This window comes from Etheostoma cragini, chromosome 5 (genome assembly GCF_013103735.1).
Source record: "Etheostoma cragini isolate CJK2018 chromosome 5, CSU_Ecrag_1.0, whole genome shotgun sequence".
Taxonomy (NCBI): Eukaryota; Metazoa; Chordata; class Actinopteri; order Perciformes; family Percidae; genus Etheostoma; species Etheostoma cragini.
In genome coordinates, this window is record NC_048411.1 from 23,469,358 (window position 1) to 23,488,384 (window position 19,027).

General features: G+C 39.9%; 2 protein-coding genes across 2 annotated transcripts; both read left to right on the forward strand.

Moving 5' to 3' along the window:
* The first annotated feature begins 8,531 nt into the window (after positions 1-8,531).
* selenoe (selenoprotein e) lies at positions 8,532-10,707 on the forward strand. The gene is made up of 4 exons (XM_034872149.1): positions 8,532-8,737; positions 9,058-9,134; positions 9,388-9,466; positions 10,378-10,707. The coding sequence occupies exons 1-4, from the start codon at positions 8,630-8,632 to the stop codon at positions 10,519-10,521; spliced, it is 408 nt and encodes a 135-aa protein (XP_034728040.1). The 5' UTR covers positions 8,532-8,629; the 3' UTR covers positions 10,522-10,707.
* A 243-nt stretch (positions 10,708-10,950) lies between these two features.
* zgc:112294 (transmembrane protein 17A) lies at positions 10,951-13,580 on the forward strand. Its single transcript, XM_034872812.1, has 4 exons — positions 10,951-11,363; positions 11,976-12,082; positions 12,546-12,659; positions 12,940-13,580. The coding sequence occupies exons 1-4, from the start codon at positions 11,237-11,239 to the stop codon at positions 13,258-13,260; spliced, it is 669 nt and encodes a 222-aa protein (XP_034728703.1). The 5' UTR covers positions 10,951-11,236; the 3' UTR covers positions 13,261-13,580.
* Positions 13,581-19,027: the final 5,447 nt, after the last annotated feature.

Here is a 19,027-nt window from a genome sequence, read left to right on the forward strand (position 1 = left end):
AGGATGTTATAGTTCTGTCTGCAAGTCTGAAATTTGATTCACTTTTGGACCCATCAGGCTTGATGCTTGTCTTGATGCTGACAACAAATCAGTGTGGATCTGACTTTTATCTAAGAATATAAACACTATTGAAAAGTGTGCTTAAGAAGGACTGTCTTTTCCTGTTTTCTCTAAAGCAGTACAACCAATTTAATCAACAATTTCCATATTTTGAAAGACATACACTACTTTGTTTCTGTTAACTATGGCCCATTCCTAGCACCTTAGGTCAAGGGGTGGCAATGTCAGTTGGGCTACCATTGTGGTCGAGACCGAAGTATTTTAATAGCTATGGGTTGTGGAATGGATTGTCTTGAAATGTTATAGATATTCAAGAACCCCTGGTTATATATCATTAGGACTTTTATGATTTTCTGACTATGTCATGAAATGTCTCAACTTCTATTGAATGAATTACCATGAAATTTGATTTACATGTTTATGGTTCTCACAGGCCGAATTGTAATAACTTGGTTGATCCCTTAACTTTTCATGTAGCCCATCATCAGGTTGGTATTTAGTGTAAGCTGATTTATTGAGTTTCCCCTTAGCGAAATGCACTAAGCGAATTTAAGTTACGGTTTTATTGTGAATGGTAAACTTGGTAAAGAAGAAGTTATAGCTGTAGCGTTATTCTCTTCCGTTGTGTTATGGGTGTTAATAAAAGTGTGGACTGAACCTCCTAGTTTTCGATAAATTATACTTGCCTATAGTAGTTAGCACACATTAGCATGGAGGACTAACTTTGCTTGTTAACTTTTCTGAACGTCTTTGTTACTCTGAACGTCCTACCAAACCATAGTACACAGTGGCCTCCATGTTTATTTCCGTACGTCAGCGTGCTGCGTGTGACGTCTTTTCTTTTGTTCATGTGGGTCGGACATTTAGAGGGCCACTGGACCAACATAGAATCAGGCCTTTTAACAGATGGATTTTAGAAAAGGCAGACTTCTCTATGGCGGATAGCTACAACACTAAACTCACACCAAAACAACCTACTGGTAGATTAATAAATAGCACTACAGGTAAGAGGAAAAATATGGATTTCAGATTTTGAGGTAAACTGTCCCTTACGTCTCACTCAATGCACCACAACCTTAATGTCTCCAAATCAATCTTCCGTAAAACCCCCATACAGACTGTCAGCAAAAATCCCCATAAACCCCCAAATCATTTTTTTTTTCATATGACAATGGCTCGAAGTCTGATTCTTTGCCAGGATGGAAAGGAATGTTGACACAACTGCCTCCATCTGCTCGTCCTCAGCTCGCAGATGGAAAAGATTCTCAGCTGAGCATACTAACACATGGTCTCTCGGTATCCATCCTAAACATGTTGTGGGAAAGTCACAGCATTTCAGTTGATTGAGCATGTGTACGACTTTTGATGGATTTCTGTGCCTGCTGCTTTTATATGGATTTAAATGGGAGAGGCCTGTGTATGATTATGAAACGTTGCCTTTTCATATCCCCTCTGCAGTTAGCTAAGCGTAATATTTTTTATTTTTTATTGACTTTCTATTGAAGGAGACTCGCAAAAATATAAATTCGCTTTGGCTCTGCAATACAAAGGAACACAAAGGGGCGACTATACAGGATAACGTGAAGCTTGGTCAAAAAGTCTGGGTTAGGAGTGTGGGAAGAGGGTTCAATGACATGCCGGCTTCCAGTCTAAACATGACTTGGAGCGGGAGCGTCCTCAGTGTGCCAAGTCTATAGAAACAGCGAGGCTTTAAAACTCATGCCCTATGAGTCAGCCAAAGCCCTGGACTCAGAAAACCTATTCCAGTCCCTGTGTTCCATGGCAACAGGAACAGATTGGAGCCACATCTGGTAGCCATTTCAGTCCCTGCAAGGAAAGGAAGAAAGAAATTTATGAGTGAGGGGGAAAAAGACAAATATTTTCTGCAATGCAAAGCAGAAAGCAAGCGGAGTCAAGTTACACTTGAAAAGGGCTTGAAAATATTAATTCTTCCGAGGTTTCAGTCACAAGCAGTTTTTCATGCCCATGTAAGTTCAGGATAAAGGATTAAGCTTTACTCCATTTCAGTTGAAATCTTGTAAGAGGCATTCAGTGGAAAGTAACTTCTAGCAGCATGCATGGATAGATATATTCAAGACTTCATGGGGTCATAGAAAGCCCTTTTACTGTGACGATCCCCTTATTTGTTTTGAAAAGCCATTGCTGAAATACTTGCGTTGTTCATGAACGTTCAAGTTAATTCTTAAAAAACCTCAATGTAACAGAAAGTCTGAGTTTTTGACGTTTACGATCAAAAAGTACCTTTTTGTTCTAGTGTTCAAACCACGGATTGTTTCACTGTCTGACATAGATATGTATCTGTTGCAGCACGGTTTCCTAAAGCACAGTAATATCCTTGGCTGATTCATTGCATCAGACACGGCCAGAGGAGATTTAAAAATGCTGTTTCCGTCTCTTATCCCTGTCGGCGCGCTGTCTGCGAGAAACCCTGTCTAATTGCAGTCCTCCTCACACGTTAAATGTTGTTTCTCAGCCCTGTGGAAATGCAGTAACTATGAAACGACATTTACTGGAAATGGAGCTATTGCTTTTCTTGAGCCAAAACCACTGAGAACTGAGGTCAGCGCACAACCACAATGGGCAAGAGGAACAGCACCCGCATTAACTGTGTGTTTATAGATTTCCAGTGACATCCAATCACTGTGCGATTTATGACCATCATTATAATAGACCCAAAACTCCCTTGTAATCCCACTGAGCAAAAAAAGGCAACTCTTAATGCACAAAGTAAGAGCAACCACACAACAAGCCGACCTCCCAAACACAAGCTCAAACAATCTGGTGATGTTGTTTAACTAGTTAAGTTAACTAGTCAGTTAAGTTGAAAATGAAGGAGTCTCAGTTTAGGATGGATGAACTTGTCAATATTGTGCTTAAAATCAATGTGTAAGACTGAAAACTGATATTTACTTTAGTTAAACCCACCTTGCCTTATCCATCACATGTCAAACTACTTGGAGCTGGACCCATAGATTGTTATTCTAGCAGTGTTTGGACAGAGAGCATCTGGAAGACACATATACTAGTTCTGTAAATGTGGAAATACAAATGAATACGAGTAGCCAGAAATGCAATTAATCCACAGTTGCTCTTTCTATAGCTGGACAGAGATTTGTCGTTCTCTTTTTTTCCCCTTTTCTTTCACATGGAGGGGTGTGCAAAAAGTTGCCTTGGAGCTTCAAATTGCCCTGGATTTTTTTCCCCTTTGTCAGCATAATTCATTGGAATGAGTGTATTAGTGGAGACTATTTGGATGTCTAATAGAAAGCAGATCAGTCAGCTGCTCTTCCTTTCTTTTCCTTTCTTTCTCATTCTCTTTCTTTTTTTAAAACCTTCTCTCTTTCCCTCATGTTTGTCTCTGTAGCCTATTTTCCTTCTCTCTCATTCACTAATTCCTCCCTCCGTCCTATATTCTCTCACACACCCATCCATCCACTATCTGTGCAGTTAAGTGGGACTTCAGATTCCATAATGTGGCTTGAGGTTTCAGCTTTCACATAATTCCAAAGGCTGATCCAAAGTTGTTGTTTTTCCTCTCTACTTCTTACTCACTCCAACCTGGAGAGGCAGAGAGAGAGAGAGAGAAAGAGAGAGAAAGTTGTAGTCTTATTCCAGATATTGGAATAGAAAAAGATCACAAGACAAAATGTGTCTGCCCAAACCCGAGGAAAATAAGCAGATGGCTTATGTTTTTATGCACTGAACCCCAACTGTCCTGACAATCAGTCCTGTCTACAGCTGACTGACTGCAACAGCTTTGTTGTTTGAGAGGCAAATTTTTCACCCCAAATTTGTAACAGAAGTTACGATGCAGAGTTACTTCCTTTTAGCCTGCAGAAACATTTCCCCGTCTTTCAAACCGCATAAGATTTGCTTTATCACGTCTGTGTGACTCAGAGGCCAGGTCAGGATTATTCACAGCTTTCCTGTCCACGTCCTATTTGGTTAGACACACTGATAACAGCCTTAAAAAGGCAGAGCGTACGTACTGTATGTGGTTGCAGTGCACTGGCGTGTGAAGGGAAGTGTTGGCTGTAAATTTACCGTCACCGTGGCTGTGTGCTGGTGTGTACCCGACCCTTACAGCCCTGTTCTACTTCACAGAACAACACTGGAGCCATTATAGAGAGCCATGTGTTTCTGATTACCCAGACACAGATTAGAGGGAGGGGAGCAGTCTGCTTGCCCCCCGGCTCCACTGATGTGGCCACCAACTCGACATCCATCAGTACAAATCCCTCCGCCACCCTCGCCCTCTTCCCACCTCTGCGCCAAACCTTCACATCTGGCACAATGTCATCACCAGGCCTAACTATGGTCTTAGTCTGTTCACCATTTAAATATGCAAACACTGGAATTGTTATCAATCAAAGCATGCCTACTTGACCTACATATTGAGCCAAAAGCACTATGCTGTCAATGCTGTATTCCTAAGAAAAAGTGCACTCATTGCTAAATCATAAACACTGTTTTGGCTCTGGTGCGTGACCAAGATATGTATTGTGTTTGTTGATGCTTCAGCATGTGATACTTTTTTGAACTCCAAAAGGAAATTCTCTTTTAATTTCTAAAGAGTCAGAGGTCAAGGTCAGTGACAGAACAGCATCACAGAGAGTGTGAAGAATCAATGATTTGCAGGACACTTGCGGAGAGTGACTATATGTTGGCCTGAAGGGACACTTAACCTGCGGTCAACCGGCCACCCGAAAACACCTAAGCTTTCTTCACATTCATCAGTGTCCTACAATTGTCAAAATGTGCTAATCCTTACTGTACTGTAGGCCTAGTACATGTACTTTTTAGAAGTGGTCCTAATCATTGTCAACACAGACAGTTTTTGAACCCTTCACAACAAGCCAGATGGTGTTTAAAACAACTGTGTAAAAGCTGTATCGCTTCATTCCTGTGGATGCCAATTACAATTATAATTATTGGGATAGTGAGTTTGTGCCAACTGTTCACCGTGGTGGAACTTTCACTACTGTATGGGGTGGTGAAAGAAGTTTAGATCTTTAGATAGGAATAGTTCAACATGTTTATAGATAGATAGATAGATAGATAGATAGATAGATAGATAGATGTTTATTGATCCCAAGAAAAATTGGAAATTAGGGTGTTACAGCAGCAAAATCGGTCGCAAAGCACAAATATAAAATATAAAATATATACTTTCTTGCTTAGGGTTAGATGAGAAGACCAATTCCACCCTTATAACTGTTATGTATGAGATGGATGTAAACATGGCAATTCATAGTTTTTATGTAGGATCATGTGCAGATCTTTTTCATGTCCAGTGCAGTGAATTCCTATTGGTTTTTATATTAATATTCTCATCTAACTCTTGGCAAGAAAGCTAATATTGCATTTTCCCAAAGGTTCTTCTGCAAGTATCACAGTATAAAATGTCAAAATGTGTACTTATTAGGGTTAAAATGTATTAATGTTGTTGTAGCTGGTTAGGGTGGAGATATTTGTAACTATAGCCTCATAGGCCGTAATCTCAGTAAAAGCAGCAGCATTTTCTCACATTTACCATTGACATAACAAAAACCCTGCAAACAAGTCCCTGGCAGCAAACCATCCTGGTCATCTGTTCCTGCACAACGCAGATTCTCCACCAAGGCCAGCATTGTCTCGCTGCCTTCTGTGGCCTCCCTGTGTGAGGAAAATTGGAGCCACTTATTTTAGGTCTTAGGTTCAAGTCAACCGCAAGCTAAATCTAACTCTCATTTACTGCAGGAGCTGTAAATTTGTTCACCGTTAAAGTCACACATAGACATTTCACTCCTATCCTCTGTTTCTTTTGCTTCATTCAATTGGCTAAGCTCTCCATAAGAGAATAGCACAATGAAAACACAGTCACTTGTTGTTTTCTTAACCAGATGCAATGTTGTTTTATGTACTGTGGTGAGGTTATGGCCACTTACTGTACAGTATACAGCGCAGCACACTCATTAGCATTATTTTTCCATTGAATGAAGCCCTCCACATGGCCCTTGCTTCTTTCAACACTACTCTTCTTTATAAGCAGCAGGCAGACAGGCAGACAGGCAGCAGGCTTCTCCCCAGTTGCCCCGAGGCTCCAGACAGATGAGCACACACACACACACACACGCACGCACGCACGCGCACACACACACACACACACACACACACACACACACACACACACACACACAGATAACTGTTTATACCCAAAGTTACATTTTTTATTCATCTCCCTTGGTCATCCTTAAACATATAAATACATCTACCCTCTAAGGCACAGAGAAATAGACACCAAACATTTCTCACAAATGGCCATGCAGACACACAAACTAGTGTCCCACTGGCTGGCAGGCAGCATCCGGTGCTGTGGAGAAACAGGAAGTGTGTGTGTCTTTATAACAAGCTCTCCAAGGGAGACATGATTACAGTGAGGTGTTTGAGGCGTTTGATCTTTAGCCAGCTGCAAGTGTTGCAGTTTGCAAAATCCTACTGGAAAAAGTTGCTCAGTACAAATTTTGTAAAGGTCTTCATCGTTTACGTCTCTGTTCCGTAACCTTAATAAATGACTGCGTTTTCCCCTTTGTCAGCACATTATTAATAACAACATCCCCTATTTGGCATGCACCACATGATGTAAGCTGACACATGCTGAATGTGAACACATATGGTGTGCATCCATACATATAAACTAAGGAATCAGCTACAGCGAGCTCACCCCACCCCCACTGTTCAATGTTTTCCCTCCTCTCTCTTCACCTCTTTCTTTCTCTCAATCAACTTTTTAGGTTCTATCAGGCCGAACATACATTGTGAGAAACAGGAATGGGATTTTAAAACTCAAAGATGCACACGTAAAACCCCAGCAAGAGGAGTGTACAAGCCCATGGATTTACATGGCTGCCTAGAGGAGGAAACCCTGTTAAAAAAGGGGACTGTTTTACTGCCATTTGACACATAATCTCAAACAGTACATGCAGAATGCAGGGCTGAGCTGCAGAGCTCTGTGTCTGGAAAAGATAGAGACAGAGAGAGGGTTTTGCTTCAGCATTCCAGGCAGGAATGGTTTATTTTTGTTGGAAACATAATTGTCTGTGGCTTAGATTTTGGAAGTACATTTTACCCGCCAAATTGCCACAAAGTGTTCATGTGGGTGTTGCCGCCCTCTTGTGGTGACCTGACGCAGAACTTGAGTTAACTTGGAGGCGAGAGATGTTTTCCCCTTCAGGGTGTTAACACAGTGCAAATGTGCTGTGCTGTCATAAGGTCTGATTTCACACATGAGTACACAATGGAATTAAACGTTACTTCTAATGCAACTAAACAGTGAGAAAGAAATACACTGAAGGGTTTGGCATACTGTTTCATTGTATCTGTTGCTGATTCTGTCTGCAACACTACTTTAGAAAATTGAGAATGCAATTATGAAAATGTAACAGCTGTATTGTAAGATAAACATTTTGGACAAAAATATGACGAAAGGGGTGTCACTGAATTAGGTTCTGCATACAGAGTTTAGAGTTAAAGACGCAGGCTACTTACATTATGTAACTTCCCGTGAAAAGATGTATTTTGTTCCCCTGTTGTTTGTGTGTGAATTAAATAAACAAGATTTGAATGTTAATTAGAAATTTAGAGGTGTTGGCATATTTTTGAACTGAGCCTGGCTGGTTCATCCCCATGTTTCCAGCTTTTATGTCAAGCTAACGGCCTTAACAGAACTGAGAGTAGTATCAATCTTTTCATCTAACTCTCAAAAATAAACTTATTTAAATATACTAATGAACACATAATGTTCTCATGTGTTTCAGTCTTCAAAATGAGTGGCCATTTTTGGTACTTTGCTGATACAAAAAGAACAAAAAATGGTTCTATTGAGAATTACTTCTTTCAAAGACATACATAAAGTGATATGCTACTTTCACCCTGTGAAATCGTTTATGATGTTCTCTTTACCACTGGTTCAAAACAGATCTAAGAGTCTAACCTCGAGAAGGTAATTTGTCCCCCTAACACGGATACTCTCCGACCTGAAACTTCAAATGAGTTTCTAAACATTTTTTTTTAATGCAAGTCCTTTTTTCTTTTGGACAACTGCACAAAACCAGTATAGATAAAATGAGCTTTTCAGCAGCTATGAGAGTGTGGCTGGTTCTTAGTGGCCCTCAACCACCTGCAAGTTACACTATGGGAAAAGGTGATAAGAGAACAGATGTTCTGTGGACCCCCAATGACTACTGACGTGGAAGAAACTAAAAACTATAAAGCCAGGGGCCTCTTCATGGCCTTTAACAAATAAAAAATAAAATGCCTTATAAAGAAGATCTAACAGCAAAAGAACAATATGTCTAACCATTGACCTACTTTTCAGATTACAAATAATTTGTGAAAGAAAAACACAAAAGAAAAAGTACAATCTAACATAGGAGGGCACTGCCCCCCTAGAGGAAGGTGCCATGGTCTTGTCCACCTTGAGAAACTGTCCAAGTGGATTAAAGGGTTAGATATTGTCAGTAATTACTTAGGCAAAGGCACTCAAGGGTACTAATTTGTCAGAAAAAATATGTGGGCCTTCTTGGTGCTCACAATTGCCCTCAGTGTTAGGGCATCAGACACTAACAACGACACAGCGGTTGAAGAAAAGCTTGATATAGCCAGAGGTAAACTGCTGGTGAGTACAGATAGAAATCATTTATGTACTTTAACTTTAAACTTCCAACATGCATATCTTGAGATGTCCTTAAAATGTTTAGGAATGTGTGGTATTGGTTCAGAGACAATAAAGGCTGAGATGGCAAGAAAAAGAGAACACTTTAACCTAAATTTACTAAGCAAATGGGTAAGATGGGAGGATAAGCCATGGGCTGTCATGTCAGTATGCATTATGTTGAGATCCAAAACCTATTTCTGGCACCTTTGATCAAACAAATAACAAAGCGTGCACAATGCTATCTGTCATGCTGTTTTAACTGTCTGTTGTTTTCACTGCAGGCTCCCAGTGTGGTAGGATGAGGCATAAAGAAAATGCCCGAGCTCCATCATTTTCTTCTGGAGCGCTGGGCTTTATAGTATCCTTTTAATCTTCTGTTCCTCAGGCTGAATGTTAAGACCTGACCTTTACAGCAAAACTTTCTCACAACCTCCTTTAAACACAAAACAATGTTTTAAGCAAGTTGCCAGGTCCAGTGCCAACTCTATGAGCTTTCCAAAAAGCTGTGCTCTTCCAAGTTGAAATCATGTTAAGTGAGCCTAAAAATAGCAATGTGCTTTGTTCCTTACTGCCTACCTGTTGTTTTCCTTGATCCGTTCTTTCCTGTGTAGCCACAACTTGGAATATGATTCATCGGAGGAGAAGAATCCCCGTCTGATACTCTATAATGAAAAGGACGAGGTTGTAAAGGTAAGATGTGAGTTCAGGGATCTTTTACACATCTGCCTTGTGATGGGGCTTATCTAGGGAGCTCCAGGATGTCAAGACGGATTCATGTATGGAAGTTTTATGACTGCTGCATCTGATATCGGATCATCTGTCAGATTTCAAGTCACACAGACCGAGTGTGTTTAAAAGAGCGAGACAGAGTTACAAAAAAAACAGATGGCAAGAAAGAGTGAGAGTAAGGAAGTATATAAATTAGGGTTTCTGACAACTGAGCAATGTGTTCTGTACTGAAATATGACAGTTGGCATGAATAATGATGTGAATTTGAACTATGACTTTTCATGCCCTGAAATTACAATTGCTCAGTGTTTCTCACTGACTTTTATTTTAGTCGGAGTAGAATCTGCAATCAAGACAGTAGGAGACAATTCAACCCTCCACTGAGACCAACACTAATGAATTAATTTAGCGTTAACCTCTTCTAAATGCACAAAGAGCCCTTGCTGTGATCTAAAAGTAAACTTTTCACATCTTTTACTGCTTTCTGGGGGTTTCCTCCTTTAATTTGCCTCATAATGTTTATGTAGGAGTTTTTCTTTTGTCACGTTCAAAGTCTATTTTTTCTTGTTTCCATTTATTTTATAATGTGGGCGGCCTTTGAGAGAGTAATTTGACTTCATAAGAAGATGTATTTCAGAGACTAAATTACTGAATAATAAATGAAAATAAATGTGCAAGGAGGGACCTCAATATCCGTGACTGAACATGTTGGAATAAAAATCCAATTTTCGTCAACCAAATTAATGTGTCAGAATTAACTAACCTGAAAAAACCCACACGTCTCTGCCTACCTCTAACTGACACGGCAATGCTGCCTTTAAACCTTTATCCATTTGTCTAAATGCATGTGTGTTTCCTTCCCAACACGTCAGACAGTTCCCGTGAAGAAAATGAAGGCAGACGAGATCAGCAGCCTGTTGGACTCACTAGGTTTCTACAAGAGGTCCCAAAAAGGGGAAGAGGTGCCAGAGGAGTTCCAGCATTTCCCCCTGCGCACCCCTAGGGACGAACTGTGATGACACCTTGTGGCGGAACTCTGCCGCTGCACCCCGGTCAAATTAATGACGAGTGGGGCCCCAAGGCCAAATTGATAAGCCAGGCACCATTCTGAGGACTCGCTGGCCGGGTGCGGTGTGCAGTGTGTTAGTCATTGCTGTGTAACTCAGTTTTATGTCCTTTAAATAAAAAAGTCCATAAAACACCACAATGAATGGATCGATGCATTTGATGACCCTGATGTCTCCATTTAATGTAAGCTACTTGTCACTTGGAATGATGTACATTAAAACATAATGCATAGAATGTGCTCACACTGAAAACAGACATTTGAATGAGTTTTATGTGCATTTTGGACAACAAACAGGGAAGATTTGTATTGTCCTAAATTAACATGGATTGTTCTGGGTTTCGTTTTAGACCCTTTATTTCTGCAAAGCTTAAACAAATGTTACATTCTCCAATTAGATGAACAATTTTACTGGGCATCATGAACAGCCGCTTGCTTACTTACTAACAAACTGCCATGCGGCTGTCTCAGGCTAATCCTCAGCCCGCCTACCTCACTGTAATCTGATTAGCAGTGGAGTCTGCCAGCATGCGCCTGAGTCTGTCCATTTATTTCCAGACCTTCATGCATTTGTGTACTTATGTGACTTAAGACAACAAGGTTTGGCAGGAAAACAAACACTCCCTGACTCCTTGGCTCCGTCATGGTCACCAGCCCTACCCACAATGCCTGTGTTTTACTCACCTGTTCCCGAGAACCTGCAGATGGGTCTGGCCTATATGGGAGGCTCTGTGTTCACCAACAACAGGACAGCAGACAGTGACTTCACCAGGGAGCAGGAGGACGCGTCTGGTTGGTTACTGCTTCCACGGACTGTTTACAACTATAGTTCACTAGAACATAGGCTCACATTTTATTATACATTAGAGTATGATAGTATAACATGAAAAACATGTAAGTATATGGAACTGAAACCAGTTCTGACATCATATAACTCATGTGAGGGGTAGACAACAACTATGTTTAACTTCAAGGTAGATCACCATTGTAAACATTGTTAATACTGTTTCTATTGCCATATTATGTTACATTTTTATAAAATGATGCTCCTGCAATTTTTTACTTGTGTTATGCCACTAAAAGTCACACGGCAAGGTTTGGCTGTCCAGACCTCCTTTGTAGCTCACAAATGCTGCGTACTGGCATTGAACCTATGATCAACCTTTGCAGTGCCCCTTATATTGATTAAGTTTGATTTGTGGCTGAGTTCCTTTTCCTGTGTACATTATTGTGTCTACCTTCTGTACACAGACAAAGCCTGATATCTAAATTGTGGGACATTGTGTTAGATGCAACTGTCTGTATTGTGCAAAAGAAACCATTATTTTTGTGTGTGCTCATCCTAGCAAAACTTTGGATGCAAAGAACATGAGTGTTTACAGACTTTTGTTATTCATCTTGCAGTGGTCAACGAGCTGGTTTCTCACCTTCCCCTGCAGATGCTTCTTTACTTCAACATGTTTTATTTTCCATGTTGGTGGTTTTCTGCTGTTTTCATGTTGGAAGTCAAGGTTAGTTGGGTGGGAGGGACGCTTTACCATTCATGAGACAAACGTTAGATAAATCCTTTTAAAAAGAGGAGTCATGTAATCAACTCACAGTCTCTTGGTCCATAGCAAGGTTAGTATTTCCAAGATTGATCGATAATTCCTTGGACAGTGTTGATGACCTGCATGTTGCATTACTAACAAAATCATTATTAAATGTATCCAAAGCTGTGTTAAATTTATTCAACTTCCACTGTGTCAAATTGGAACTAGTGACTTTGGCGCTGTCTAGTGGTAGCAGCAAAAAAGACTCCATGGCCAAACTTATGCTTTCAAAATCGTTTGAAGATGTTTTGAAGATGTTATAATCACATCATACTTTCATGAGTGTTTTTATGTATGTTTGCCCCCTAAATAGCATACTGTTTAAAGTCTTTTGAACTGCAAGTCATATCTTCTTGACAGTCCAGCTCTGCTTTATTTCCAGTTCTATTATCTTCCCGGGTACTACCAGGCTCTGCTTATAACCGGGATGATCCTCCTCACAGTCATTGAAGCGGTCCGACTTTATCTGGGCTACATTGGCAACCTTAAAGAAAAAGTAATTCAAACCAACATCCTCTTTCAACTACAATGCAGAGCACTTTTATAGACTTGTCTCCCTAATAACACAGCAGAGGAAAGGGCTGCTTAAGAATTCTGTCTGCATGGTTCTGTGTGTGTATGTGTGTTTGTGAGTGTGTGTGTGTGTGTGTATGTTTGTGTGTGTGCATGTCTTTGCTTTCATGTGGATACAAGCAAAGCACTTGATGCCTGACTGCTCTATCTTTGCATCGCCTGCACCCACTAACCAAAAATTCTCCTCCCTTCCCTGTCATCAGGTGCCAGAGCTGGCAGCCTTCTGGCTCCTGTCTTTCATGTTTCAGCTGCCAGTGCTGCTGTTCTTCTTGACCGATGAAGGAATTATCATCCTGCCTCTGGAGAGAGCTGTGCATTCCCTTTACCTCCTCTTCCTGCTCGCCCAGATCCTGGCCTCATTCCTGGCTCTCAGGACCATGACCCGAAAGCTCACACTGCTCTTCTATCTGCGCCAGTTTGGCAAGGTGGAGAGTATCCGCCACGAAGGGCTGAGCCCGGTCTACGGGCTGCCTCACCACCGCAGTGTGCTGCCCATGTCACCCACCCATAATATGTACCATTAAAGTCAAAATGTCCTTTTCCAATTAACCTTACACTTGTCTCTCTAATTTGCAGTACTGTTTGTCTACTCACTCTTCCAAAAACAGCATTATGTGCTTCCCCAAATGCCTCTGTGCAGTCGCTAGAAATAAATGTGTTTGTTACTTGAAATTGTGAGCATTTAAATACAACTATGCAACTACTTTGGGAACACTGAGTTCTGTCAATCTATATGTGATTGCATTACACACTGGTCTTATGAGCCCACTGTGCAGAAATGTACTGTATGTGTGCAATATCTTCCTGTATGACTTCTGATCACATGTGAAAAATGACAGCTCTAATGTCAGCCAAATGGTCTTGTAGCAACATACAAAGCACAGCAAAACACACCATCAAAAAAAACTATGACCTCGGAAATATGAAGGCAGTACATTACCAGTAACTGTTTTTATTCAACAGTGTTACAAAGGGTTACATTTTTTTGTCTTCTTTAATGATAATGGATATTGGAGGCTGGAGTGTTGGTAGAACAGAATTGTTTTACCGAGGTAGATTACATTTTCTTCAGCCGATGATACAAGATTAGTGTTTCCCAGGTATAGAGTAACCTGTTGATCCTGAACAATGTGAGACTTGTTTTAAATTCCTCCAATTTAACTTTGAGTTGTTCCTACAGTAGGGTATATAATACAGTTTGATGAGTGGGATGCACAAATCCAATTTCTTAAAGCTTGCAGGTGAAGCCTGACTGCAGCCGAATTGTGTAAAATATGTGTCACCACACAGTGGCAGTCAGCGACCAAAAGAAGAGTGGCGAGCATTCGACCGTGCTGCAAAGTCCAATGAGAACAGATTATAATGCTACACATGTCCTGATCAGGAAAGCTTCTGGCAGTAGAATAAAGGTTACGCCTGTCCGCACTTGAACATGATGATGTATTATTTGATGATCTATAACTCCTGGTCGTGTCAACATGGTAATTGATTTCACATTGTGTTGTCTATCTTTTCCCTCTGTTTGGATAGAATTCAATCCACTATAGATGTCACACTTGTTTTCACAGCAAGCTTACAGCTAATGTTTGGTGCTCTATCATTCCCTTGCTGGTGAGAAATGGTTTTACGTGTGGTGCACTTTTAATAGTCAACAAGCTGTGAGAGTCACAGTTTCTGTGATCCAACATGCTTATTCCGCTCTACTTTACATTCAGAAAACAACAAGCTGCAGTGGCTGCTGCACTGTTCATGGAGAACAGAAAATGGAGAGAAAAAAACCTCAGTAGAGGATGTAATACGGGGCTATGCATACCACTTTATGTGGAGGTATGTGCTCAAATGGAACATGAGGTCACATATTGAAACAGAAAAGAAGCGCACTGATTTTCCGTAGAGTTAAAACCTGAACACTGAAGGGGTTGAAACAGGTGTACCTCAATCAAAGTGGCACCAAACACAAAAGGTCTTACATGATGCCATTACCCTTCAACCTCAATTTACAATGCTCTATCTATCTTGAATTTGATCTGTATGACCTTGTGTAGTAACTGGTGATGAGGAAGCTTGGTTAAGTGCTTAGCACAAAGATAAAATAACAGAATAAAAACGCCTTCAAAGGAGACAAGATAACAGTTTACTAAGTGGTTTTAAACAGGAGGAACTGCATCAGGAAGTACATCAGACATGAATAGGAAAGATGTATTTCCTTAGCCTGCACATGACTCTTTTGAAAAGCATGCAGATACACACCACACATATTTAAATGTAAAGTTGTGCCCCTAAATATATCTACAGATTAAGTTAAATATCTGGGCAGACACATCATACACTTATTATTTAATTTGGTCCTGCATCTGCGACCAGACAGAAGTAAGGTAAATAGGTAACTGTGTGTGTGATGTAAAAAAAAACACAACATTACTTAGCTAGGCTAGCTATGGTTTTGCCCTCTTAGAGGTTTCTTCCTCAGTTAATCACCTGATTGTGTTCACCTGCCTGCCCGGCTGGCCCTTGTCCCTCATTACCTGGTCCCAGTTTATATATGGAGGGTGGTTATCAATTACTCTTTTCCCAGTCTGTTGTCAGTGTGTGTGATGCCTTTCCTTTGTTGCCAGCGTTGGTCACTTTTCATGTCTTTACTAATTATCCCCATCATTTAATATGTTATAAATCATGGAACCATTTGCAGGGTTTGATTGAAAGATCACAGTGCAGTTCTTGTTTAGGTTTGGCTTCTCCAACGTTTAGGAAATGCTGTTTTTTTTAAAATCAGATTTTAAAGATTACTTTACAATGCATGAAATGGGTTTTACAGCACACTACAGGAAAGAGTACGAAGTGACGGTTTGTCTTCTTTACTGGTCTTCTTGTGCAAACAGAGGTAAAGCTGTCCCATAATGGCACATGTTGAGACAAACAAAGTGCTCATGGAAAAGTCACTTTCTACTTGTTTATCCTCTCCAGTAAAGCCAAAGGGAAAACAAACACATTCAAACAGGCTTGCAAAATGAGGCGATTTAGAGAAACACGAGCTCTACTAAAGCTGTGAACATTAAAGTTAGAGATGTGAAGTATACTTTGTGACTTTACTTGAGATTTCTGATATTGTTTCCTTCTTACATTTTAACACATATCTGTACTTTGTACTTCTTACAATTTACAAAATTGGCTCGTTACTTTAGTTTTGTACAAGAGGTTGTCATGTTGGAGAATAGCACAGACACGCGCCTCACACTGTAGAAGAAAAAACTGAGAAAAGAAAAAAAGACTAGCTGTTTGGAGGATAATCCGTTGAGATCGCGCGTGTGTGTCTTTCCAAAGCTGGTAATAGAGCGACTATAGTTCTTGCACATTCAAAGTAAATTAGTTAACTAGTGATTTTTTTGTTTGCGTTCCTCAGCTGTTAGCTAGGTTGCATGTTGCATCAAAAAAGAGAAGTTGTCTCCGTTCGTGTTTTAACAGACACCTGGTGCAAAGTTGGAAATCAGAAGCAGCTCTAAATACAGTCCTAATCTGATCCTCACTAACAAGTTTCAAGTAATTTCACTGGAGTTATCGTTATTATTGTTTGCGTCATCAATACCAAATTCATGCTAAGTGGATGGGACTATTTATACACACATATTTAAGCACTTATTCTTTTTCTTTCTTCGTTGATTGTCTTTTTTTATTCAGTTGCTTGTTTTATGTGTTATGCGTTTGACTATGTAAAGTTGTACAGTATGTTTATCTCTTTTTAATTTGGTTGCTTGTTCTATGTGTCATGTGTTTGACTATGTAAAGTTGTACAGTATTTTCCTATTTATTTCTGTAGCCTCTTGGCCAGGTCATGTTTGTAAATGAGAAGTGGTTCTCAAACAGTTTACCTGGATAAATAAAGGTTAAATAAAATAAATAAAAATGCTGTACGTTACACTTGATGCACCACCAAGACGACTCGACAGATTAGAAGGCATTCTGCATTCATTTGCAGCAAATTAGTGCAGCTTGATTGCGCTGACGTTAGTGCATGTAGTATGGATGGTGACATGATTGAAAATGAAGAAAACAAAGATCATAGAGATTGGGCAGACAAGCAGCAAGACATTCCCAATCATCCTCGACCTTATCTGAGAGAGAGGTTCAAGATAACAGGCATCAAGAATGACTCCTGGCCAATGTGCTATGGAACTTCTTAATTAATGTCCGTTAAGTAATTCATATTTCATCCTTTATTTTACATCAAAACGCCATATTTGAGCACACACACACACATACATGTTGATTCCTTTAAATGTTAAGGGCAAGATTAAAAAAGAGAAACTGGATCTGTGAATTCTTACAGAATCATAATTGAATTTATATCTTTCTACTCAGTCTTAATCTTATTAACCTGGAGGTCCCAGTCTTTCTCACAATAATCACACACAATATATGATGTTTTAGGCATATTGGCAGACATCCATTTAAAATATAGCCAATGGCATATATAGAGCCTTTTTTCGTGTCTCAGTGAGCTCTCTGGTAACATGTGTGTGGTCCAGGTAGCTTTGCATAAAAAATGGTTCGCAGGGCTACTTTTACTTTTATACTTTTATATTTCCAAGCCTGTACTTTGTTACTTTTACTTGAGTAAAGAAGTTAAATCAGTACTTCTACCATTACCAGAGTATCTTTTAACACAAGTATCTGATCTTCAACTTACTTAGTACGAGAAGTGAGTACTTTTGCCATCCCTGAATAAAGTGATGATCCTCTCAACCTTGTTTGCATTAGTTAGCAGTAATCATACTTAGGAATCCTAAATAATGTTATTCCTATTGTAGTGATTTGCTTTAAATGCTATTCAGAGATTTGTTCAATACATCATCTCTTCTCTCTTACAACTCTACATGTGTGATATTATTTAAGGTCAACAGATATGGTGATAATATATCAAAAGACAAACAGCATTCTTGATGCCAAGCTTATAGGTCTTTTAAAGTGACACTAGTCTGATGTTCTGTATGTATTGCTTTTACACTTCCCAAGCTCTCCACTGCATGTTCACCAAGATGCTCTGATTCATTCAGCTTCTCCTGTGTCCTGTTTTAATAAGTATGAACTCTATTGTAGGAGAAGAAGAAGGTTAACCAGCTTGTGGTGAAAAATGGAACAGAAATGCCTTCTGGAGACACAGCGGTCACATCTGAAGCAGCTTCTTGCACCTTTCGCCTCATCAAATTGTCTTTCTTTGGGGGAGTGTGTTGGATAATAGCCATGGATAGTCTGGGGACACGATGTTCTCTATCTCACCAAACACATTTGTTTCCCTCAGGCTTTTTTAGCATCTTTTGAAAATGCCCTCCTGTAGCTTCTGATCAAGTTTTATTCTTCACGTCTTTTCCAAAATACAGCAGTGTGGAGTGTCGTCAGCCCGTGTCAGGTAGTCACCTTAATTATGATTTGGTGCAGCTCAGTGGTTATCACAAAAGTTGACCAACAAGCATGTGCTAAGCACTGGCTGGGAAAAATACAAAAGACATTACAGCGACATCCCCATCCCTTGTTTCAGTAATCTCCCATGGTGACTGAAAATGTTCCCGTCCCCTCAATCCCAGGTGGCTAAACAATGAGCTTTAACCCTCACCAATGTAGTTGTAGTTCAGCTTTATTCAGAAACTGTGATGACAAGTTGCTAATACACACCATGATTGTTTAAAGGACTGGTTCACTCAAGAAAACATGTTCTCCCTTAAAGTACAAGGCTGGGGATATTCTATATTTTTCTTCTGAATTGATCCTACAAAGTATCGCCTGTAAATAGCCAAAGCCTTACATAGTTTATTTGCATGCGCCATAGACCACCATTTTCATCAAAAAACCTTTAAAAACACATCAGTGAGCACCTTTGTGTTGTCGAAGCTGAAAATAACCACCCAAAATGAACAATTTACCGCTTTTTGCTTAATTTTTGCTAAAAGCTACACTGCCTAAGTATTTTTAAGCCTTTTATTTTCTAAATTTTTTTTCTAGAGGTTTTTCTCTTTAATAGCATATAATGGACATTGGGTGGCAAGCCAGAAAATGCTGCATTCTGCAGATTATTTTCATTGTTGTGAGCAGCATAATTGGGTGAAGGCTGATTCAGCAGCATTCACAGTATTGCAATCCAATTCTTAAACTTTATTGGGTCAGCTCTAACTTCTGCAAACGTTGAGTAGCAGAAAAATATTCAAATATCAACATTTTCAGCTCTTTAACCTTCCTCTGGTGTTAGCTTTCTGCTGCCATCTGAAGTGTTAGCGGGTCATTTTGGACCCGTGTATTAAA